The 26,251-nt window shown below is 46.7% G+C and overlaps 1 protein-coding gene across 1 annotated transcript in view; it reads left to right on the top strand.

Moving 5' to 3' along the window:
- LMCD1 (LIM and cysteine rich domains 1) overlaps positions 1–26,251 on the top strand; it is a 56,887-nt gene that overhangs the window by 6,707 nt on the left and 23,929 nt on the right. Inside the window, exon 2 of the mRNA XM_065933253.1 lies at positions 21,367–21,455. Coding sequence (XP_065789325.1) covers positions 21,367–21,455 — 89 coding nt within the window. The remainder of the gene's footprint in view (positions 1–21,366; positions 21,456–26,251) is intronic.

Genomic DNA, 26,251 nt, shown 5'->3' with positions numbered 1-26,251 from the left:
GGTCTACCCAATAACACAGGAATCAGGACCAAGCAAAACACAGCCCGAGCCCCCACCAGGACATGCTTTAAAAGGAAATAAGATTGCTGAGGGAGAAGAAACCAAAGGCTCTATTTGGCAAGTCACTCTTTTTGTAGGACAAAGTTGGCGCCAGGGTCCAGCCCATGGCAGTTGTTTCAAATTCATATGCTATGTGTATGTATTGATTTTTTTCCCCTTCTCCTATTTTAAAATATGGGTTCCTTTGTAAAATAAATCTTTGGAGAAAATGCAAAGGAATCATTAGATAAAAGAGCTGAGAAGAATCTACTGATCTGCTTGGTCAGTCCCTTCAGGTGGCAGAGGAGACATGGGGGCAAAATGTTATATCCAAAATGTACATGTGACATAGCAGAGAGGCCACTCACAGCATCTTTAAAGAATGAAGAAAAGGGTATCTTCTCTGTTTCATCACTTCCATGCCCAGGGTCCCCTGACTTCATGTCACCCTCATACCCTCAAAGCTCAGAAGGTCAGGTGAACATTTTGGCTGTGTGTGTAGCTTTGGCCACACAGTTTAAAGGCCATTTCGAGAAGTGGTTAAACATGCAACCTTTGCAAGCATGGAGATCTAGATGTGATGTGTGGTTCTGCCTTTTCATAGGTCTGCAACCAAGTTGACTACTCCTCTCTGGACCTCTAGTTCCTCATCTGAGAAAGAGATTTAATAATAGTTTTATATTTAAGCAATAGTCTAATGAGAAAGCATGTAAAGCACCTGGATGCATAGTATGTTCTCAAAATAACAGTTCCTCCTGCTGCTATTGGTATCCTCATCGGCCCCAGCACAGAAATCCTATAGGAAGTTAAGTGCTAGAACGTGGAAGACCAAGTTCATCTTACTGACGTCACAGGTGGCTTCTAAGATATCAGATTGCAGGACCTTCTCTTTGTAGCTAAACTTAGACCTGGCCATAAATAGACCCCGGTCACGGCATCTGCAAAAATCAGGACAATGGCAACAATGTGCCCCGGGTGTCCAGTTATCTAAAAAGTAGTCCTCCTCTTCACGGAGACCATTCGTTGGTCCCAGCTAGGTGATTTTACCCAGGCACTTAGCCATGCCAAGCCTCGGATGTCTTGCTTTTTAAAACAGCATAGTAGTCACCATTTCTTGATTTAGCAGATATTTATTTAATACCTGTTACATGCCAGGCACTCTGCTGAGCGCTTAATACAAGACAATGAATAAGAAAGTTCTGGTCCCTGCCTTGCAGACTGGAGTCCAGTGGAATGTGCTTCACATGAAAGTAAGAGAAGAGGGAAAATCCTCTGGAAAAGGGCATGGTAGCCCACTCCAGTATTCTTGCCTGGAGAATCCCCATGGACAGAGGAGCCTGGTGGGCTGCAGTCCATGGGCTCACAAAGAATCAGACACAACTGAGGCAGCTTAGCACACATGAGAGAGAAGAGCCAAATAATGTCATTCTCTATTCCTCCGTTTTCCTTACCTCCTCCATCTCACAGACACACAGAGACACACAGACACACCACTCTTTTTCTCCTCCGTTACTGTCTGCCCTCAGATTTGAGCATTGCACACATCTGAGCCACTCCCGACCCCAGTCATCTCTACAGTATCACAGTGATGTAAGTATGACAGTTCTGCTCCCAGTTGCTGCATTTTAACAGGGCATTGAGTGAAGAGAAGTCTGGGGAAGGCAATGACCAGTAGACAGTGGCCCCTTCGGCCCTGTTGCACACCCATGGTGGTAGACCAGTTGTCTGTGCTCAGCCCATGTCCTCAGAGGCAGCTCAGCACCCCGTGATGTCCTTCATGATGCTGGTGTCAGGGGCTCCAAAGGGCAGGAACGCAGGGTGAGAGCTCTTGGCTGACTGATGCCCCATAAGAAACCTGCCTTAGGAAGGTAGCGGCTATTTGGGCTGTGTGACTAAGAGGCATTTCCACGTACTGATTCATGGCTGACCACCAAGGTGACTGACCCAGCTAGTCCTCTGGCTGGAAGAGTTGGAGGGAAAGTGGAGCCCAGCCCCGCCCTCGTCCTGGAGGAGAGCCACCCACCTGCCGAGGGAGCCCCCCCACTCTGTGCTCCCCGCCCCCACTTTGGCCCTGTGGCCACCAGTGTCCTTGTTAAGGGGTCTGGCTCTGATGGAGGGAGGGGTCAGCATTTGAGGCTTATTTTAGAGAAAGTGTGGGAGGGAGATTTTGTTTTTACTCATTAGTATCAACAGACAGAGGAGAGATTTTTTTTTTAAACAGCAATCTGTGGATAGAATTGAGGGTATCAAGGAACAGAAATGAAGGAAAATAGTGCATCCTTATATACCTAACCTCTAACTGAAATGAAACATTTCTTTTCATTATAAATGAAAACAAAAGCCCTGGCAGTTTAGCACCCCCTGTGCCTTTTTTTAAAAAGCAAATAAAGCTATTGAATGTGACATTTAAGTTAGAAAAAGATAACTGGCTATAGGCCCTGTGTCCTTCATACCGATGGAAATCTGATATTTTCATATCCTATTACAGCCAAGAGAGATGCCAGGCATACCGCTCATACTCATCCTTGTTCTGAAATAACAGTAATTAAATCCATGACTGGCCTTGTTAATTAATTTAACAAAGGCATGTATGTTACTAAATTACAGATTAATTTTTATGTATTGATATTATTTCAGTAATATTCATTTTCTTTATAATCATACATATTTTCATTTGTGCTTTTAGAACATGGTTCTGAGAAGGGACACTTTCATGTCAGACAAAAGGACACAAACAGATTAAGACTTCTGTCCAAAAAAAGCTGTAACAATATTCTACATACACACACACAAATATTCACATATATGCATATGTATACAGACATGCACATGTACAACCATAGTGGGTTGAGTTCTGAGGCTCTTGGATAGAGTAGACAAACTGAGTTCAAATCCCAGTTCTGTCACCTGCTTCCTATTTGGGTAAATCACATTACCTCTGAGCCTCAGTTTTTTCATCTATAAAATGGGCCTAAAAGTTGTCCTCATGACAATAACCTATTAAGTTCTTAACACAGCATTTGAAAGCTCATGAATGTGTGTTACACATGAGTTATCATCACTATTGAAAGACCCAGTGAAAGTGAAATGTGCAAACATTATTTTGGTGAAACTCATCACCTCCCTCTGATTTGGCCAACTTTAAGAATTCATTCTGTGCAAACACATATTCCATATAATTATTATGTCAGGGGCTGAGCTGGGAAGCAGAGAAGTAAAAAGGAAAGAAATCCCTGAAGCTGATAGTTTGAGAGATGGAACAGCCAGCCTGGCTACCAGAGAATCAAAGCCTTGATCAGAGGTTCAAATGAGGGAGTGAGGGAGATCAGAGAGGAAGTACTTAACCCGACCTGGGGAGGTCAGGGAACGCTCACCAAGGAGGCGACATCTGAGCTGAATGTTGAAAGACAAGGATGAATGAATATTATGCTTGGGTCACAGGCCAGTGTTATGAGTTCCACGTCTTGGCACGCATATTCTCCGTTTCACTTGACTTCTAAGTTGGGAAATATCATCCATCTTCAACTACAGAGAGACATACTCCTACATATCCATCCATCCATCAGGCACGTCTTGTAACTTTCTCATCCGAGAACTTGTCCCTCTCACCTGTCAACCAACACCCTTGGGATGATAGGATAGCACAGCCTGCCAAGCTGGCATGCTTGAGACTCCCAAGCTCAGCAGAGGGGTTACAGCAAGCTCACCCTGATTCAGTTTGAATTTTTACAGGAAGATGCAGATTTGTGTTGTGATCAAAGGGAAAAAAGTTAACTGAGGATATGCAACATATATGGAAAGAAAGGAACACACACACACACACACATACACACACACACACTCTCACACACACTCTGTGAAATCAAGCGTGCTCTGCCTGTGAGCCGAATGTGAAAACACAATTGTGAGGACCACAGGATGGCGTGTGCACCCCAAGTTTTATCCACCTTCCAATTCTGAAGTCATTCAGTTAGTAATTAGAGGGAAAGAAATTCCACAGAGAATTCCTTGATAAACTGTGAGAAGGAAAGTCAGGAAACTTGAGTAAGAATGATCCCTTGCATCAGAACAATTCCTTCAGGTTTCTGACTTGGTCTGAGACTGTGGGGACCCTTCCTGCCATGATTCTGAGCAGGTAACGCAGCACAATGAAAACCACATGGTTTGTATATCGAAATGCCACTGGAATAATTGTCAGTTGATTTGTGTCAGTTGCAGATGGTATGTTAAACAGGGTGGGGGTGGGGATGACAGATGATTCCCTGTCAATTATCTGGAAAATTAAATTATGGGGACCATCCCTGGGTTTGCCAGGATCTGACAAAGAGGTGAGGTTTGATGGAAAAGCTGTGTTTCCTCAAGTCTGTCCTCTTTCACAGCCTACAGGCACACAGCCCATTGGGCGAACACACTCCATAGCAAGATCCACACTAATTAGAAGGGCTGTTGCCACCCGCCCTGTGCCTTCCCTTGAACCCTACTAGGTCTCCCAGCAGGTAGGAAGTCACCCGAGAAACAGATGCTCTGACCTCAATCTTGACCAATATGTAGGACTTGGACGGTGAACCAGACATTAGAAAAAAAGTGGCCATTGCATCCCTGAACTAAGGAACTAAGGAAACAGAAGCAGTGGGTGAGAGGGAGGTTAGGTTCAGAGAGAGAAATTTTAGCTCACAATAAGAAAGAGCTGTCTAATAATTAAAGGAATCCAAAAGGCTTGATCTTTTGACGAGGTCTCAGTGCATACAAGTGGTTCTCACAGCATCTGGCCACCTGGTCTATCTCCATTTAAGGTTGTGGATGGGGTACTTGGACAAAATCATTTTTAAGTCCTTCTGAATCTGAAATGCTAAGACACTCTGAGTTCTAATCCTAGCTTTTCTACTAACGGGCGCTTTCCTGGCCATTTAACTCCTATCCCATGACATCTTTCTTGTGTCTACATCCTCCATTCGTGAGCTCCTTGAGAGCAGGGACCAGGCCTTATTTCTCTTTTGTGTCACCCCGGAAAGCCAGGCATACAGGAAGGGCTCAAAAATCTTAATGGGCTGAGAAGGAAATCAGATGGAATCAGGATACAGGAGAGAGAAGGAGAGGCATCAAAAGAAGTAAGAGCAAGTGGGTTTTCCTTCCTGGCAGAGACAAGGAATCCTGAGGGGCAGAAAGGGAGGTGGAGAGGAGCAGGGCAGAGGACACGGAGAGAGATGGAATAGCATAGGGTAGACCATCAACCTCTTCCAGAGCCCCATACACACTGCTTAATCTACAACCTTCTGATTCGTGGACCGCGGTCAGAACCGGCAAGGTGGGAATAGGGCCAGAAGAGTGGGAGGAAGACTCCTAGAGAGTATTTAGGAAGGATCCTAAGATGAAAAGGAACTGAAAGTGAGGGGGGGTCAGAAAGGCACCCTTCCAGAGCAGCCTGAATTTTCCATGTCTGGTGCCGAATTGTATCATCCTGCTTCAAACTCATCTACACAAGGGTGGACCCCAGGGTGGCGAATGAGCCAAGCCTTGATTTGCTTCCTCCCTTCAGACGACTAGCACAGACCTCCATCTGAACCTGAAGCAGGCCCCCCGCTTCTGGCGGGAAGCCTCTTGAGAACAAACTCCCATGATTTCCCTGGTCCAGGGAGACAGGTTGGCTGGGATCTCTAAACAACAGCAGCCACATCTCAGAAGGGTTGGCCCTCCTGAGAGATAAGATGCAGCAGGACGACTGAAAACTGGCTGAAATTTAGTCCAAACCACTCATAGCTCACACCGATATCTACTTAAAGTTTCTAGTCCTTGATGAATATTTATACCAAAATAGGGCCAGTGGAAAAGTTCCATCTGTGTGGATTTTTAAGAGTTTTGCCTTCCCTCAGCCACGTTGACCAAACTCAGGAAAGTGGTGGAATCAATGCCAAGTACATGCTCTTTGAAGTGCAAGAATAATTCTGAAAAGGCCCTGGACCCATCATATTTCTTCTTATCCTGCAGACTCAGAGTTGGCACTCCCTTCTTTAAAAATGCATAATATCAACACCTCTCAGTGCTCTATAACTTTAGCCAGACTTTGACACCCTGCTGACCATGACTGCTTTTTTGAAAGAGCGGATAAGCCTATTCAATGTTCTGCTGGGTAAGATTGTTTTGTTGGTTGATATTTTGCCCATCTTTTGAAAATCTGAATGGTCCAATTCATCACTTTAATTCACCTTTTTACTTTGCTAGTAGAGAAATGGCCCCAGATTCTTCTTCTCAGTTTTTAGTCTTTCCATGCTCCTCAGAACCAAAACACCAGAAACTTGAACCAGTTATGCTCTTGGTATGAGGAGCAAAAATAGAAGCCTTGCTCTTATACTTGGCATGTGACCTGCACTTAAACCACACGTGGGCTATGTGTCAGGCATTAGGCTACATGGGTTTTTTCCCTCATCTTTGCATAAATCCCATTTTACAGATGGGTAAACTAAGGTTCAGAGGGATGAAGTAAATTGCCACTGTGATAAAGCTAATGTGATGAATGGGAATTAAATGTAGACAGTTCAGTCCTCAGCAACCGCCTTCCCTCTAAACCATTTCTCATCTATACCAAGCATGTTTATAGGGTTCCACAATGATGGGCCGTGAACTTGTTGGTCACCAGATGAATGAAGTAAGTACCCAGACATGCACTAACAGTGTCGAACCACATTAGTCAGAATTTGTCTTCGTTTTCACCCTTTGTCTCCGTTGTTTCACCTTTTGGATTGGAGACAGTCTCCACCTGGTGCTAACAGGGCTTTAGTACCTGCATCACTTGCCCAGTGTCGCTTTGAACAGATGGAAAGCAGTCCTCAGGTTCAGAGCTTTAAAACAAGAGTATTAGCTAGAATTTAATGGTGTTGTTTCATATTTATTGTATTTTTATCATTACCTCTTATTTTTTCAAAACAAGCACCTTTTTAATGAAATATAGTTGATTTATAATGTATTAGTTTTGGGTGTACAGTGGTTCAGTTATACGCACATACACATACGTGTGTGTGTACATGTGTATGTGTGTATGTATATATATATACACATATATATACTTTTCAGATTCTTTTCCATTATACAGTATTACCAGATATTTAATTTAGTTCCTTGTGCTATCAGTAGGTACTTGTTGTTTATCTCTTTGATATACAATAGTGTACATGTGTTATTTCCAAACTCCTAATTTATGCCTCCCTGCCTTTGTTAACCAGAAGTTTGTTTTCTATGTCTGTGGTTCTACAGTTTTTCTAAATTGTAAGGAAAAAGGGTTTTTCAAGAAATATATTTTTAAAAAGTGATTTGTTTAAAGAAAAATTAAAAGTAAATAACCACAGAGATGGTATACTGAGGATAGGATTCAGGAAAGAGGAACGTAGGGCTTCATAAACATCTAATACTTGATAATCCCTGGTCTCTACAGGACTTTACAATTTTCAACATCTGTTATATAAATGACCCCCACTGGATTCTTACCACAACCCCATGAAGCTGGTAGGGATTATGATCCATTTCAAAGATGAGCCATGTAAAATATCAAGGTTCAGAGAGCAGGAAGTGCTCACCCTGGTCACACAGACACTGAAAAGGCACTCAGGGCTCAGGTTCAAGTCCAAGGTCCATGGTGCCTCCCCCAGTGTTCCACCAACACATCATGTCGGGGCAGGAGGGAAGAAAGCGATACTCCAAGGCAAGTAATCAAGGCCAAAAATGCCAGAGAATGTCGGTGGAACTTGATGAGCCACTTGACTGGTCTGAGTTTTGTAAGTTCCCAGGGATGGTATACATTCTGTTTCATGGACAAGCCTACAGTTGCTCCATTCTAGTTTTGTTAGAGATACCTGACTTTCTCTTGCTAATGACTCACTTTTTAGATGGTTCCCTAACTGGTTCTCCTGTCGGGAGACCATGTCCAACTTTCTGGGGTACACTAAGGAAGGGATGACACAACTATAAAGGAGGAAAAGCCAACTTCTGCCCAGGAAGAAGAACATTTCTTCCAGCAGTTGACCAGGGTTCAGACTGCAGGGCCAGGTGACTGGATGGGCAGGAAGTCCATAAGTGTGGGACAACCGGTGGGGTTGGATGACCAAGGGGGTGAGTTGACATTTCCATCAGTCCATCCAGGAAGAACTTGCAGGAGCTGAACACACTCCTGAGGAGGATGCTGTGAGCCAGAGGGAAGGGTTTGAGCTGATTGATGCATAAGACAGAAGCATCCTGAGACCCAAAGGGAGACCAGAGCCCAGCACTAGAACCTAGGAAAGGGGAGGGCAGCGAGTGAGGGACACGCACAAGGGCTGGCCAGGCAGGTAGGGTGATCAGGGGAGGCTAGAATTCTGGGGACAACAGGAAACCAAGGTCAATCTGTCTTCTTCCAACTCAAACTACAGAGGTCAGCTTCAGGTGGAAGATCACTATTATGTGTTCGCTTTTAATGCGCCAAAAAGCACTACGCTGTGCTTAGTCACTCAGTCATGTCCAGCTCTTTATGACCCCACGGACTGCAGCCCGCCAGGCTCCTCAGTCCATGGGGATTCTCCAGGCAAGTATACTGGAATGGGTTGTCATGCCCTCCTCCAGGGGATCCTCCCAACCCAGGGATGGGACTCAGGTCTCCCACATTGCAGGCAGAGTCTTTACCATCTGAACCACCAGGGAAGCCCAAGAATACTGGAGTGGGGAGCCTATCCCTTCTCCAGGGAATCTTCCCGACCTAGGAATTGAACCAGGGTCTCCTGCATTGCCGGCAGGTTCTTTACCAGCTGAGCCACCTGGAAAGCACCAAAAAGCAGTGCTCAACGGCAAAAGTGAAATTGTTGTAGAGGAAGCTATTGATCCCCATGTTTACAGAGGCAGTACTAGGTGCAAGGCCCCACCTTAGGCGCTGGTGATGGAGCAAAAAACCAGACACCCAGGACCTTGCCCCCAGACAACTGACAGCCCAGCAGGAAAAAATGACATCAGAGTGTATATAATCATGGTATGCCATCATTAAATAACTATAAGCACAATGGATACAGCAAAGAAGTGCATGATGCAGGCTTTTCTAAGACCCTAAATACCTGCAGGATGAGTAGAAGTTTGTTAGGTGGAGGGAGGAGAGAAGGAAGATGGTCCAAGCAGAGGGAAGATGGTCCATACCTATCGGCTGGCTTAGAGGTATAGGGGAATTTGGCATCTTTTCTAGGGCATACAGTTAAATGAGTAATTCTAAATTTACTCCAGAGATAATTTGCTGGCAGGACACTTGGCTTCTGTATCTCTAATTCTACATTTTCATTCTGTTCCTTGAGCTCCAAAGGTGGGACCTGGAAAGTGAATGACATCTGCTAGTTTCTGTTTCATAAACATGATAAACTTGGCCTACCTCCTCTTTAAGGTGTTTTTCCTTTCTCAGAATCTGTGATTTTCTTGTGTCAGGTTTTCTTAAATGCTGCATTCAACTCTACAGAGTATGGACAACTAGTGCATTATGCAGGGTTGTAAAATCAAGGAAAGGATGAAATATTTGAAAGTGTATTGAGGATTAGTTTTAGAAACATATGATAGCAATAAAGAGAGAAGAGAGAAGTCGTTTATAAGAAGGATCTTGTTTTAAACCAAGAAAATGTCCTGTGAAAGACACCACCCTAACACACAAGTGGTTTTTTTCCATCAAGGCCCCGGTGTTGGCTGAAGGAAACATTTGTGTCTCAATGGTTCCCTTGTCCTATACATTAACCATGAGATTCCCAGCAGGCATCACTTATATAAGTAAAGACTTCAGACTTTTATAACAGGGCTATACCTTTACACCACACATTTCCTTTCAAGACATTCAGATTCAGATAGGCAAGATAAAAAATTCTTCAATTTGAGTTGCTAGGTAGGTGCTCCCCCCAACCACACACACACATTTCCAAAATGAACTCCAATAAATGCGTATTATCATTGAAAAACTCAGTGATGCTGCCATTTTAAGATGCAGATGCACACAATCACACACCCCAGACTACATCTTTATAGAAGGCTGTTATTTATTTATTTTTGGCTGCCCAAGCAGCATGAGCGAAGTTAGTTCCCCCACCAGGGATCGAACCCATGCCCCCTGCACTGGAAGCATGGAGGCTTAACCACTGGACTGCCAGGGAAGTCCCAGAAGCTGTTCTTAAGATACCAGGCCTCTAAAATGAGGAGCATTTTAGCAAAACTGAGGAGCGATAATAAGTAAACATTGCCAGCCTCAAGCTTACAGTTTTATACTTGAGACGGAGTCTTTTAAGGGTCCAAACCTAAGAACCATGTAGCCAATGAGACCTTCACTTCCAAGTGTAACTTCAGGACACCGGGCTTGTTCTCATTTAGAAGAGGGGAGATGCTAGGGGGGTAAACACTCCCTGCAGGGACTTCATTTTCTTTGATCTTGACTCCCTGCGCTACTTGGTAAACCTCTAGATAAGAGTCCCAGGAGGACTGGATAACTCCTGGCTCTGAGCAAGACTGGTGGCTTTACTGCCATCTCCCCCAAAGCAGGCAGGGCCTTTCCAAGAAGGAAAAAAAAACAACTGCAAAGGGGGAAAAAAAAAAGCTTGTTGGAGCTTCTGGAAACACTTATTTGGAAAAGAAATGCCAGGTCAGCTCCTGCCCTGTGGAAACCCCTTTCACAGTGGATGAATCGGTGCCCATGTTCTGGGAACCTGAGTGTCTCAGAAGATCCATAAAAGTCTGGGGGTGGCAGAGCAGGAAGGCAGGAGGAACCCCTCCCCCCCACACTGACTGATTAAGCAGGAGAGCAAGCCGCTCAGATGATGGGCAGGCTTTTCTAAAAATCGGCAATCCTCAAAAACAGAAGAGAAGGGCTGTGCCCCGAGGGCTGGCTTGACCTCTCTCTGTCTTGTGGTGCGCTCTTCACGGTCTCCTGGGCAGGGTCTGCTGCTGGTGCAAAGCAAGCTGATGTCAAAGGGAAATAAGAATTCAGTCCAAAACAAACACCTCTCACTTGAGTCCAGCTGGGTGCCTCATACTGGGTTGGCCAAAAAGTTCGTTCAGCTTTTTCCATACGATGCTACAGATGGAAAAACCCAAACGAACTCTTTGGCCAACCTAATACAAAGATTTGTGGACCTGCTTTGGATACCACATCAGCTATCAACAAGAAGTTGGCTGCCCAAGAGGCTGGTTTGCTTTCCTCCCGGGTCGTCGTCATTGTCTCTCTGCCAACGGAATGTTAAACAAAGGAGTCAGAATCCTGGGTGGTGGCTGACAGTGCCCTAGGTTTTCCGTAACCATCAAGTAGATCCAGCTACCCAGCCATCGGTGGTTCAATTTAGGAGATGGGACTTTTTGCCCCAGTCAGTGCTCCTCTTTCTCAAAATGACCCCCAGTCCCAGCTCCTTTGAAAGGTAAAAGATACTCTGCAAGTATTTTGAGGCTGCCCCCTTACCAGGGCTCTGGCAGTGACAGCTGGGAGAGGAGCCCGGCCACGCCAGTTGCTTCATAGCATTGCTGCAGCCATTCTGTCCAACCAGCCCTCCTGTCAGGCCCTTCCATGAGCAGGCAACCCTTGGGGAAAAAAAGTCCTGATTTCAGTCTCGTGGCCTCTCAGCTTCTTTTTTGATGAAAGTGCTAAAAAATACAAAAGAGTCAATGTATGGAAAAGGCAGACAGAAAGAAGGAGAAAAAAACCGGGGTAGATGATCGGCCATCGTGGCTGCCCCAGCACTCGATGCCCACCCAGCGCTGCCAAGTGATGATGTGCGACAGGCAGACACTACACACAGACTGGCCGAGCAGGCAGATACCAGGCACCCACGATGGCGGGGTGTGTGTGCGCGCATGCTCAGTCGCTCAGCTGTGTCCGACTCTGCGACCCCATGGATTGCAGCCTGCCAGACTCCTCTGTCGGAATTTTCCAGGCAAGGATACTGGAGTGGGTTGCCATTTCCTTCTCTACCATGATGGCAATAAGACATTTTTAATCAGGGGATAGCTCGAGGATGCAGCCAGTTGAGCATGGGGTCAGCTGGGGTGCAGGGACGGTGGGGCGGCTGCCATACCACCAACAGAACCAGCCGCCCCAAAGGCAGGCCGTCTGGGCATTCCTGCTTTTCTGGAACCAACCTCAAATCAATGAGGCTTGTCCGGCAAGGGTAGGGGCAGGGGAGGCAAAGGCCGGGTCTTAAACAGAGAAGGCTTTCATTTTATATTTCCCTGGCCACATATGGATTTGCTTTCCGACCTGGTTTTCCTAGCCAGATTAACCCTTGTTCACATATGATGTGAACCTTGGGAATCTCGAAATCATATCTTCCCCTGGAGGGGAACAGAACCATATAAGTTATTACAACTATTAAAAATGCTCCATAAAGGGTTATGTATGGTGGTTAGGAACTTAAGGGGGGGCAGGAGGGAGGACCCAGTCTAGGAAAATCAAGAACCTCCCTGAGGAAGCAATAGAGGAAATGGACGGTGGTTTCTAGAACTTTCCTGGCACATGCTTGTCGAGGAGCCTGAACAGATGACTGGGATGCACTTCAGGGACGGCTGGTGTGGGAGATGCAGAAGCAACAGGCCCCTTCACCCCACAAAGGGTCTGGACCCGCCATGCTTTTTGCCTACCTTTCACGTACTTTAGAGCAGGAGTCCCCAACCTCCAGGCCTCAGACCGGTACCACCTGTCAGATCAGCAGCAGCATTAGATTAGAAACGAAGTGCACAATAAATGTAATGTGCTTAAATCATCCCCAAACCATGACCCCCACGCCCCTGGTCTATGGAAAAACTGTCTTCCACAAAATTGGTCACAGGTGCCAGGAAGGTTGGGGACTACAGCTCTGGAGCATCTGTGAATTCAATTCTCCTTCCTGGCCACCCTGAGTTAACCTTAATTTTACCTGTTAAACATGATGTATTGAGAGAGAAAGGACAGTTCCTGAGCATATATCCAGAGAAAACTCTGATGCAAAAAAGATGCATGGACCCCAGTGTTTACAGAAGCACTGTTTACAACAGCCAGGACATGGAAGCAGCCTAAGTGTCCACTGACAGATGAACGGATAAAGACGTGGCACATATATATGATGGAATATTACTCGGCCGTAAAAAAGAAGGAAATAATGCCATTTGCAGCAATGTGAATGGACCTAGAGATGATCATACTAAGTGAAGCAAATCAGAAAGACATGATATCACTTATATAGGGAATCTAAAAAATGATGCAAATGAACTTATTTACAAAACAGAAACAGACTCACACAGAGAACTGACAGTTACCAAACGGGAAAGGGGAGGGGGATAAATTAGGAGTTTTGTTCTAGCAGATAAAAAAAACTACTGTTTATAAAACAGATAACAACAAGGTACTCCTATATAGCACAGGGAACTATATTCAGCTTTTTTAAAAAGAGGAAAATAAAGGACAACATGGTATATTTTGCCCCAAACCCAAATTCTCCTAGAGCTGAACCCATACAAACTATCTTAATGGACAAAACCCAAATGAAACACCATTTCTCATAGGGAGTGAAAAGTACTCTTTGGGGGCATCTGTAAAACCATCTTTGGGACACCAGACACTCCTAACACCCTAAACTAACGCCGTCAGACTAACTCTTCCCAACCACAGCCAGTCCAGGGAATCAATTTCAACACACATATGTAATAGGAAAAATAATTGAGTCTTACCCTAGAATGCAAACTACTCAGCCACTTCTACAATCAGCTTGTCACCCACCCCATGTTTTCCTTTACTGTCACTTTAAATAGGATTGCTCTTTATAATCAGAAAGAAAAAAGAAAAAAGTTTTCCATGCACAGAATTCTAAGCACTAGATTAGTAGGGCTCATCTCAATTTGTTTAGTCTGTACATTTTTAGTCTTATTACACAATTTAGGAAAAGAGGGTCTAAACTCAAGAGATTTCTTCACATTCGTGTTTGTCCAGACAGAGGAAGAGAAATTCTCAAGGAGCAAACGTGGGGGAGAAACAGTAGATTTCGACACACACAGCCCCCTGGAGAACATCTCTGCCCCCAGATATGACCTCTAACGTAGACAAGGTTGTTACTTTAGGCTGGGGGGATTCTCTATGGTTCTAGAAGGCACTTTATCCAAAGTTGTCTCCATGGTTGATACACACGTCATCCGGGAGAGCATGGGTGGGACGGCACAGGATGGAAATTTGGAAAAGGGAGAGGCCGCCAGCATTTGGTTCTGCACACTCTCTGCTACCACGTTCTGAGCCAGTCCTCCTGAGGCGGAGGAGGGGATAAAGGACCCTGCCACGGTCTGGGCTCCACGTGCCCCGCCTTTCCTCTCCTCTTTGGGGAAACAGGGTTCTCACGGCCAAGGTCTGAAGCCACAGCCAGGCTGGGCTCCTCCGCCTGGCACCGTCACCCGCTCCCCGCTTTGGCCCCAGGGTGGGGTAAGGGGAGGACCACCCGTGACCTCAGGCCTGGCAGAGTGTCTCAGGATCCCTGAGAGCCCCTGAGGGGCGTTGAGCCACCAGTGAAATTTAAAGGAAGAGGAAGGGTGTGGTTTCCCTTCCGTCTGGCTGTTAAGAATGTTACCGCTTTTGGCACAGACGTCTGCGAGGCCGGCCTGTGCTGGGGCAGATGGGACCAAAATGAAGGGACAACAAAAGCCAGGCAGCCCGTAAAACCTCACCCTGGAGGAGTGGTGGTCTGCGAGAGGCGTACAGGGTGAGAAGACATTAAGCCAAGGAGTTGAGAGCCTTCAAGTCCAAGTTGGAATCGCCGAGGGCCCAGTACTGAGGCTCAGTTGTTCCCAAACTTGTCTTCATGTTAAAATCCCCTGGGGAAACTTCCAAAATGTCTACAGCCTGTGGTCCATGCCCCAAGATTGGAGCTAAGTTACTCTGGGGTTCAGCCTAGGCTTTGGAAGTTTGCAAAGATCTCTAGGTGATTCTAGGGGCTTCCCTGGTGGCTCTGATGGAAAGAATCCACGATGCAGGAGACACGGGCTTGATCCCTGGGCTGGGAAGATCCCCTGGAAGAGGAAATGGCAACCCACGCCAATATTCTTGCCTGGAAAATCCCATGGACAGAGGAGCCTGGTGGGCAACAGTCCAAGGGGTCGCAAAGAATCAGACACGACTGAGCAACTGACACTTTCATTTCATTACTAGGTGATTGTAATATGCACTCAGGTTTGGGAACCACTGATGTGGCCCCTGGCTACTCAGAGTGTGGCCCCCACACCAGCAGCACTGACCTCCGCTGGGAGGTTGGGAGTACCATGGAATATCAGGCTCACTCCAGATCTGCTGGACAAGAATCTGCACACTAGCCAGATCTCAGGGGATCTTTCTGCTAATCAGAGAGTTGGGTAACTTGAGACGCGCTGGTCCACACACACACAGACACAAAGCCAAATCATCTTACTCGAGTACAGTTTTGTGGCACATGCCTTTCCTCCTTCCTGGCATTGACTGCACTTGTAATTGTATCAGTATATTCAGGTGAGTTACTACAGAAGTCACTATTGTCGTTCTGTCACTAAGTTGTGTCCAACTTTTTGGGACCCCCATGGGCTGCAGCACACCAGGCTTCCCTGGCCTTCACTATCACCCAGAGTTTGCTCAAACTCATGTCCATTGAGTCAGTGATGCATCCAGCCATCTCACCCTCTTTTGCCCCCTTGTCCTCCTGCCCTCAATCACTCCAGCATCAGGGTCTTTTCCAATAAGTAGTCAAAGTATTGGAGCTTCAGCTCATGTATGTGAATTGTTACGGAAGTCAGTGTAGGGGCCCCAGAAAACCTAGAGGCAGTTTCTTGCCTGTACTGTATGGGTTAAGTTGAAATGTGAACTTGGGTCACAGCATAAACACCAGCTCCCTGGCCTGGTCCTATCCATTTGTCCTGTAGCCATCTCAGGCTCCCAGGACAGGGCAGATAAACTGGGGGAACCAGCGCCCAGTGCTTCACTCACAGAGGCACTGCCCATGGTTCTGATCCGCCTTCTCCTCTGGCCATCACCTCTCCCACTGAAACCTGTCTGATGCCCGGAGCATCTACATTTTATTTTGCAGAACAAGGTTGGCTGGTAGAAATCCTGGGACCAGGGCGATCATGACCTTTTCCTACTGCCTCCCGCCCCTACCCCTTCCAGGACATCCCACCCCCAAAGAAATGCTGTCCACCTCTTTGGACCCAAGTAGTCCAAGGCCCTGAGTCAAGGCTAGACTCGTGGGAGGTTGTCTGGGGTCTGGAGACACCTGGTGTTGTTGGAAGCCACAGGGTCTGAATCCAAAGACATGAGTGTGAATCATGTTCTGAGTGGTGTATCCTATCAGTTCTGGGAGTTTGTTTTGCTCATGAGCCAAATGCTAAATCTTAACATCTTAGGCTGGTTGTGAAAACCAAGTGAGAGAAGGGGTGTGAATGCACTTTGTAACCTGTAAAGGCTGTACCTATGGTGGAAAGTGCCACAGAACATGAGATGAGAGCATAACCAAGAAGTAAGACCTGCCTGGTTTCATGTCCAAGCTCTGCCACTTACTGACTGTTGGATTTTGAAGGGGAGGTGAAACCTCTCTTAGCCTGTTTCCTCACCTGAAAACAAGGTTCCTAAAAGTGCCTCTCTGGGTTCATCACCTCTTCTCCTGGGACCCCGGGGGAAAGGGATGTTTTTAAGTAACAAAGCACGTTGACCAGTAATGTTTTCTAACAACACAGGTATGCTTATAGAGCTTACCATAAAAGACAAGTCAGAGGAGTTGCTTTGGAATAGAATTTAGTATCAGTTCAGAACATCCCTGCTCAAAGAGCAAACCCACAGATAGTCAGGAGGGCATGTGATGGTGTTAAGACATAGTTTTCAAAAAGGTAAGGTCAGCATTCTTGTGCGACTATATAACGAAACGTAGCAAAGATTATATTCAACTCATGGTATAATGAAGGGACCAGTAAGATATTTAGAGCAGTCCAAAAAGCATTTGAGGAGCTAGGGGTTCTTAAGCAATTTACTGTTAGGACAAGACTGAATAGATATAGAACTAGTTGATATCCTACATGACAATGAACCATAACCTTTGGGGCTGTCTTTTTCAAAATGACAAAAACTATCTGCATGGGTGTCCCTACTGGACAAAAATCTACAAGTTAACATGGAACTTCACAAAGTCTAAGAAGAGCACAGAGGGAATTTCCCTAGATCCTCGCAGGGATGGGATGGAGTGGCGAACAGTGTCATGATGCCACCATGCGACCTTGAAGGGTGTGCCACCCCCCTTTCTGCCTTACATCCAAGTTTTGGATATTTTTTTCCAACAATTTTGGTAAATACTTATTTTACTTCACTTACATGATGCTTATAATAGCCCTGTTGGGGCAAAAGGGTCAGGGAAAATCCATTTCCAGAGGAGAAAACTGAGTTAGTTCCACAAGAAGAGAGAGAAGCTGGGCTAGGAGGAGAATCCTGCTTCCTGATTCTGAGTCTGGCGCTCGCCCCTAAACTCCATCTCACACTTGGCCTTCTCAGTTCCCCCTCACCTCAGCCCCTCGTCACTCTCAGTGGCATTTGTCTCTTTTCAGACTTCCCTTGGGCTTCACTGGAGGTAAATGAGGGAGGGAGGGAGGCACCTGCTGACTCCCACCCTTTACATCCCAGCGGGTTCCTGGTCTCATCCCAGTCCTTTTAAGTCCCCGACACGATTCAGAGGCACAGCATCAGGTGAACCACATCCTGCTATCCTGAGCCAAAGAAAATTGTCCAGACACTTTATCCTCCCCTCAGGAAAAAGGACAGAAAGAAGGCCGCATTCCAGGAACCCATTTTTTTAAGTGGTGGCTCCTTTCAAGTTCTTCGCTTCTCAACTGAGTCACTTTGCCATCTTTCATCTGCAACTGCCTCCACATCAGAGAAACCTACTGTTTACAAACCAGAATGTCTTATTTGAAACACTTGTTCTGGTTGATGTTTTTCCCCTACGTCAACAAACAGGAGAGTGTTGGGGGGTAGCTGGATCTGTCTGGCTCCTGGCTGGATGGCATGCCTGCCCTGGACAAATGACTGCTGCTTGTGTTAAACGGGTAGCCAGGAAACTGGCAGTGAGTGTGGTCCAATGGCCCAAATCGGTTTCTTCCTTGCAAGGTCATTTATTTTTCTCACCCACAGACTTCTGTTGCCATGGAAACCATTTCACTAGCAGGATGGAGACGCAGGCCAACCCTGCTTCCTGCACCGTCAGAGAGGCAACATTTATAATCATGAAACAAAGGACGGAGTAAGAAAGTGTATGAGGTGGGGGCTTCCCTGGTGGTCCAGTGGTTAAGATTCTACACTTCCAGTACCAGGGGTTAAGACTCCACACTTCTGATACCAGGGGTGTGGGTTCGATCCCTGGTTGGGGAACTGAGATGCCACATGCTACACAGCGAGGCCAAAAAAAAAAGGCAACTATACTCCAAAAAAAATTAATTTTAGGAAAAGAAATTATATGAAGTGTGCAGTTAAAAAAGTAGTTCCCCTGATGTTCCCAAGAACATCATAAGCTGGGTAAAAAAAAATTTTGAGAATGTCTGATTCAGAGTACATTTATACGAGGTGTACTGCCAACAGCAAACATTCAGAGTATAATAAGTGCATGCCAAGCCCTTGCAGTGCACAGCCCATTTAACCCTCTCAGTGACTCCACGCACCTGAGTGGTTCTTATTGTCCCCATGACACAAAGAAACAGACTCCGCAGTGCAGTCACTGGCCCAAGTCCAGCAGAAGAAAGGGACGGAACTGGGATCAAAACCCAGCCCTCTGACCCTGAAGCCTGGACCTCCTGACTTGAAACAGCTGCCTTCTCTCCATCTCTCTCCATGTCTCTGTCGTAGCCTCGCACTTCAAAGGCGCTGGACACCACTGTCCATCCAGCGTTTGCCATTTTTGTTTGATCATGTCACCCTTTCCGCCTCCAGCCATTAGCCCCTCTGTAACATCCCACACAATGAGGGTTCCACAGAACAGGATACGGGCCACTCCGATCCAGGCCAGTTTTCTCATCTCACGGAGGACTAACGTGGGCTGGGCAGGGAATAAGTTGCCTCTAGCTGCACAGCTAATAAATGTCAGAGTTGGCACCAGAGGGCCAGCCCCTCACCCTGCCGGCCAGAACCCGGCTGCACTGAGCTGCCTTACACCACTGTTTCTAAAGCAGACCCTGAGTCGGCAGTTAGCTCTCCTGGCCAAGCATTAGGACTAATCCCCTCGTAGGATGGCTGTGAAATCAGCCAGAATAACAACAGTGCTCAAGCGGGCAGGGTAATTTACCAGAGAGGAAACGCTCCCACTGAGCTCTCCTGTTTCAGGCTCTGTTGCCTCGGGGATCAGTCTGAAACCATCTAACGATGAAGCCTGATTCATAAAATGTTCACCTCCACCCAAAGCTTTGAATTACTTAAATATTAAGTGTAAGGGGACCATTGTATTTCAACTAGCAGAATCCAACGGGTCAGAAATGAGAGGCAAGGTTTTCTATGCCAACAGCTTTAGGGAGCAAGGTTCCACCCATGAATCAAAGTTCCCTGGCTCAGATAATGAGATGGCAGTGAGCATCGTCTTGGTTTTCCATTTTAACATGAATATAACACCAAATAGGCACAGATATGAGCATGCAACCCTCTAAATACATGCCACATGACTCTTACTCCTCAAGTTGTGAAGGTGTGTTAGAGAGAACAGCATAGCGTGTGAAGACATGGTGTGTTCAAGTCGTCAAGCAGGTGGCATGGAACTGGGTATTATCATGAGAAGAACTGGTGGGGGAGGCGAGAAATAATGTGAAGAGTAACTGTTTCTTTCCATGTTCATCTTTGAATTCTGACTCTAGCAATGAGGGTAGCCTCACAACTTGTCTTTTTCCCACTTAGAAGCAGAGAGGGTAGAGGCATCATGCCCTACAGAGCATGCTCAGACTGTGACACCCTACCATCCAGCCTTTTTGAACCTTTCTGCCTTTTCACACCTCCTCCCTCTGCCAGGAATTCTCTTCGCCTTTCTCCTGCCTGCATACATTGCACAACCCCAATTCTGAGCCACCTCCTCCAAGAAGCCTCCCTGGATTTCCCACTCAGGTTAACCTTCCTCTGTGCTCCTAAAGTCTACGTGCAAAATAATAGCAGCTACCATCTGTAGTGGCTACGGTGTCTGGGCACATCACATGCATTATCTCTGTACCCACTTGACAGGTAAGGAAACTGAGGCTTAGTTTGCCCAAGGTCACGCAGCTGCTAAATCATGAAGCTGAGTTTGAAATCCAGGTCTCTCAGGCTCCAAAGTCCTTGTGTTTCTACCAAACAGTAGACAGCTACCCTTGCCTCAAACTTGCCCCTTCCAGGAAGTGTGTGTTTCTTCACCTCCCACTAGACTGTGTGTTCCTCCAGGGCACCCCAAGTCTCACAGTGTATCCCCGTGCCTGGCACATAGTAGATGCTAAATAAATGCTTAAATGAATCAACAGTCTGTGGAGTGAGAAGCTTATCCCTTTATCTTACTGGGTGATGGAGCAATGCTTCTATAAAATCCTAGTACACGTGGTACCCACCCCCAAGTCAGCCCCCATCCCCAGCACAGAATCAAGTCAGTTTCTCAGCTGGTGGATCCATTTGCTAACCCACTGCTTCTCCAAGTTTCACGTCCTATGAACCTCCTGGAAATTTCCTTCAAATACAGATTCTGATTCAAAAGGACTGAGACCCTCAGAGGTGGGGCATTTCCTGCAAGCTTCTGGTGATGCAGCTGGTTTGAAGATCCCATTTTGGAGTCTAAATGCATCAGCCAACAGCAGTCAATGCACTTTGGTTACCTTTGGCTGATGATGAACAATAAAACCTGTCTCCCGCTTTGTTCTTTTTCCAAAGGATGACCAGATTTCAAATGCTTCTGACTGTCCATGATTAAGCAAAATATTTAAGTTATGCTTTGAGCTATAAACATTTGGCAGCTTGAACATTTGTTTGTGCCTGTAGCTTTGGTTTAATCACACCCTATCAATAAATCACAAATAAATGAGAGAGAAGAAACACTCACTGGAAGATTCCATTCCAGTGACAAGTGGATCATGGGAGTGGGTGAGGGTGGGAGAAAGAAGCCGATGAACCCCCAGTTCATTTTTATGGGAAGGGCTCCACCCTTCCACACCTGCCTACCCTGTGGCCACTTTCCCGGCTGGTCTCCTCTGTTCCTGGTAAACAGTAAAGCCATGGCTTATTCATCTGGAGCCCTTTGAACCCCACACAATCGCTTTACCAGCATGCCAAGTCTTTAGAGGTCAAGCATCTCCGGTCCAAGACGTTTGGAAGGAAAACACCCTCTTTTCTGTCTCCTTTTCCAGATGTCGCTGGGCCAGCAGCAGTCAGCAAGAGGTGTGCCTTGTCTGAGATGCAAGGGGACGTGTTCGGGCTTCGAGCCACATTCATGGAGGTAACGGAGTTTGTCAGGAGACGCTCTGCCTGCCTTCATTTCTTGGCTGTCCTTTCTGGGAACCCTGGGACTGCTTAGGGTGCATGGGTTGTTGGCTGACTGGCTCGGGAGTGAATGCATTCTTGCTTGGCTTAATTCAGAAATGACAGAAAAGCCCTTGAGGAGCCAAGACGAAAAAGGAGTTCAGGCTTTATAAACCATTTCCAGGTGGAGGCAAGGATGCTTGGGGAAGTGGTGGGCAGTTGTTAGCTGCTGCCTGGTCCATGCTGGGTAGACCCATCTATCCTGGGGTTTGGTGCATGGGCTTCATCCTCCCCTCCTGCACCATCAGCCCCCCAGGATTCTGATCTCAAAGTGCCCCGGGGAACTAAATAAAAGTCCCCGTGTTTGCAGTACTTGAAAACCAGGACCTGGTATTCACATCCTTGCAGGAGGGCGGTGAGATCTAGCTTGGATTTGGATTCACGGCATTGTTCTTCTTTTGTTTTTTTTTTTCCACTGAGGACTCAAAACAAGAGGTATTGCTGCCATTCTGCACAAGCCTCAGGCACTGTTCACATCAGCCTCTGTGTAGCCGGCACCCCCTGGAGGTGTGCAGGGCACAGCCTGAGGGGGCCGTCCCCCCAGCCCTGGGAGAGAGAGGCTAAACCCTGTAGGGCATGGCAGCTCAAAAAGGGCTTTTGTCTCTACTGCCAGAGGGTGGCCTTAGGCACTCAGAGAGGGAACTCATCTCAGGAGGTGTTTGTCTCAGAGAAGTTGATTTCCATTGTGAGATGGCAGTAACAAACATATACACTGAGCTGAGCTAAATCTCTTCTACTTGAATGTTGAGATAACCCTGAGTAGGAGGTGTTAGTATGTCCATTTTACAGGTCAGGAAACTGAGGGTGGGTAATGAGGGCCTGGCGACTATAGAGCAGACTTCAAACTCAGGTCTGTGAGTAAAGCCCCATGCCATGCTGCCAGCCATTCTGCACAGGGTCCTGACATCCAAGATTGTTCCCTGACTCTACTCCCAGACACTCCCCACTTCAGAGGAGCTCATATGGGCTTTCAGTTGCCAGGGACCGTCAAGGTCATCCAATCCTGACTCCCATCCCCTGCACCAATTCCCCCCACAGCTAGGATCCTCTCCTCACACATCTGTTTTGGCCATGTGAGCTCTTTCTGGCCTTGAAGAGGGTCTGCCTGCCCATCGTCTCGCCCCGCCGGTCCTGAGGCTGTCATCAGGGTGTCAGAGGACGAGTTTGGCTCCTCACCAGTTCTTCCTGAAGACCAGAGACGGGGCCTCCCTTTCAGAGTTCTTGGGCCCAGGGGATGGTGTTCCCTAAATGCACATGGAGTCAGTACCGCAACGTCTCCCTTCTCTCAAGGTGCACAGGCCCACGCTGCCTGTTGTCGGGCATCTGAGAATGGGTGTTCGGTATATTCTCTCTGGTTTCCTAGTTGTTTATAGCAGGAGGGCAGTTCTGGACACTGTTCTGCTTGGCTGGGAGCGGAAGCCTCTCAGCATCATTTCCATCCTGACATTTTCTCATCATCCTACCAGTTCCCAGAACATCCAGTGAATTTTAATTGAGAAATACAGACTTCAGCCTGTAGGTCCTGCCTATCCAGGACACAAGCCACATGGCCTCCCATCACAACTATTTGACTTGGCCCTGGAGACAACCTGTCATGAACGAATGTCACTGTGTTCCAGTAAATCTTTATTGAGGGCCACTGAAATTCAACTTTCTCACCATGTTCCTGTGTCCACAGATAATCACCTTCTTCCCAATCTTTTTCAACCATATAAAAACTGCTCATAGGCCATATGGAAGGAGGTGATGGACTGGATTTGGCCAGTGGGCTATACTTTGCCAACCCCTGATGTAGACAAAGCCTGATTTTACAGGTAAGAAACTTGACAGGAGCCTGCGGTAGGCTAGTGTTCAGGCTGAGATTATATCCCATGTCATGCCTCTTCCACATTTCCAAGTTGCCTGTGACAGACTGAAGAAATGCCCACTGTGACACTGCTGAGATCTCTCTAGTTGCGTGTATGTCCTCTGCAGTCTGGGTGCCTGGAAAGAGCAGGAATGGGACCAAGGTGGTGTCTTCCTCATCTATAAAGTCCCAGAAATGAGTCTGGCAACAATAACAGCACAAACAAAGGAGAAATAATGTTGAAAGTGAAAGAGGAGAATGAAAAAGTTGGCTTAAAGCTCAACATTCAGAAAACTAAGATCATGGCATCTGGTCCCATCACTTCATGGCAAACAGATGGGGAAACAGTGGAAACAGTGTCAGACTTTATTCTCTTGGGCTCCAAAATCACTGCAGATGGTGATTGCAGCCATGAAATTAAAAGACGCTTACTCCTTGGAAGGAAAGTTATGACCAACCTAGACAGCATATTAAAAAGCAGAGCCATTACTTTGCCAACAAAGGTCCATCTAGTCAAGCCTATGGTTTTTCCAGTAGTCATGTATGGATGTGAGAGTTGGGCTGTGAAGAAAGCTGAGCGCTGAAGAATTGATGCTTTGAACCATGGTGTTGGAGAAGACTCTTGAGAGTCCCTTGCACTGCAAAGAGATCCAACCAGTCCATCCTAAAGGAGATCAGTCCTGGGTGTTCATTCAAAGGACTGATGTTGAAGCTGAAACTCCAATACTTTGGCCACCTCATGAGAAGAGTTGACTCATTGGAAAAGACGCTGATGCTGGGAGGGACTGGGGGCAGGAGAAGGGGACGACAGAGGATGAGATGGCTGGATGGCATCACTAACTCGATGGACGTGAATTTGGGTAAACTCCAGGAGTTGGTGATGGACAGGGAGGTCTGGCATGCTGCGGTTCATGGGGTCGCAGAGTCGGACATGACTGAGCGACTGAACTGAACTGAACTGAATGTTGACACAATCAAAGGACATCTCATATTTCTCGGCATTTTCCGTTTCAAAGTGCTCTGCATCTGAACACCTCTCATAGCATCCTGAGCATCTACATGAACCAAAACTGCCAGAGGGCAGCTCTTCCCCCAGATCCGAGTACGGAAGGTTTGTGGATGTCAGAGGACCCCATGAGACTCTGGGCTTCCCTTCCCTTCCTTCCTCTTCCTCCTCTCTCCACTTCTGGCTCTGCTGCTGCCTCACCCCCATAAGCCAAAAGTGCCCTCACCAGTCTCCTTAAAGAAGTAGTCTCCTCCGCCTGGTCATAGAGAACACTATTGGTCATGAATGTGCATGTGTGCTCAGTCGCTCGTCATGTTCGCGTCTCTATGACCCCGTGGACTGCAGCCCACCAGGCTCCTCTGCTCATGGGATTTCCCAGGCAGGAATACTGGAGTGCGTTGCCATTTCCTTCTCCAGGGGATTTTCCTGACTCGGGTATCAAACCCACGTCTCCTGCATCACTTGCATTGGCAGGTGGATTCTTTACCACTGAGCCACCTGAAAAGTCCATTGGTCATGAATAAAATGCTCCAGTTGCATAAACAAGCAACCCCTTCTCATGAGAAGGAAAAGAAAAGCCTTCTTGCATTTGCTGCCTACCATCTTTAGGGTGCTAATTCATCTTTAGAGATAATTTCCCTGAAGTTATCTTTGAGCGTGTTGATTTTAAGATGTCCCAAATGACATGCAAAATGCCAGGCTGAATGAAGCACAAGCTGGAATCAAGATTTCCAGGAGAAATATCAATAACCTCAGATATGCAAATGACACCACTCTTATGGTAGAAAGTGAAGAGGAACTAAAGAGCCTCTTGATAAAAATGAAAAAGGACAGTGAAAAAGCTGGCTTAAAACTCAACATTCAAAAAACTAGATTATGGCATCCGGTCCCATCACTTCATGGCAAATAGATGAGCAAACAATGGAAACAGTGACAGACTTTATTTTCATGGGCTCCAAAATCACTGCAGATGGTGACTGCAGTCATGAAATTAAAAGACACTGACTCCTTGGAAGAAAAGCTATGACAAACCTAGACAGCATATTAAAAAGCAGAGACTTTACTTTGCTAACAAAGAGCCGTATAGTCAAAGCTATGGATTTTTTCCATAGTCATGTATGGATGTGAGAGTTGGATCATAAAGAAAGCTAAGCGCCAAAGATTTGTTGCTTTTGAACTGTGGTGTTGGAGAAGACCCTTGAGAGTCCCTTGGACTGCAAGGAGATCAAACCAGTCCATCCTAAAGGAAACCAGTCTTGAATATTCATTGGAAGGACTGATGTTGAAGGCGAAGCTCCAGTACTTTGGCCACCTGATGCGAAGAGTCGATTCACTGGAAAAAACCCTGATGCTGGGAAAGCCTGAAGGCAGGAGGAGAAGAGGATGACAGAGGATGAGATGGTTGGATGGCATCACTGACTCGATGGACACGAGTTTGAGCAAGCTCCAGGAGTTGGTGATGGACAGGGAGGCCTGGCTTGCCGCAGTCCATGGGGTCACAAAGAGTTGGACACGACTGAGTGACTGAACTGAACTGACTGAAATGGCAGCCCGCTGAATGCAAGCTGGAAGCTTCTCTTCAAACAATGCTTAAAAGGCTGTCTTCTCCTGAACACCACACTGCACACCATGTGTTAAAAACAAGAAGCAAGCCTTGCACTGAAGAAATGTGTTTAACCTTCTATAGCCCACTGTCCTCCAAACTCATCACCGATGAGCACTTTTCCACGTGCGACATCCTGACTTCCCGGGGGAACTGGTCGAGGCAGCAGAACCACCCCAGAGTGTATGCAACTGTCATGACCCAACCTGATTCTACCTTACGTCACAGTTTCCACCCAATCTGTTCTCTCTCTCCCAT

Source organism: Muntiacus reevesi, chromosome 4, assembly GCF_963930625.1.
Source record: "Muntiacus reevesi chromosome 4, mMunRee1.1, whole genome shotgun sequence".
Lineage (NCBI taxonomy): Eukaryota > Metazoa > Chordata > Mammalia > Artiodactyla > Cervidae > Muntiacus > Muntiacus reevesi.
This window is presented reverse-complemented; position numbering and strand designations above follow the sequence as displayed.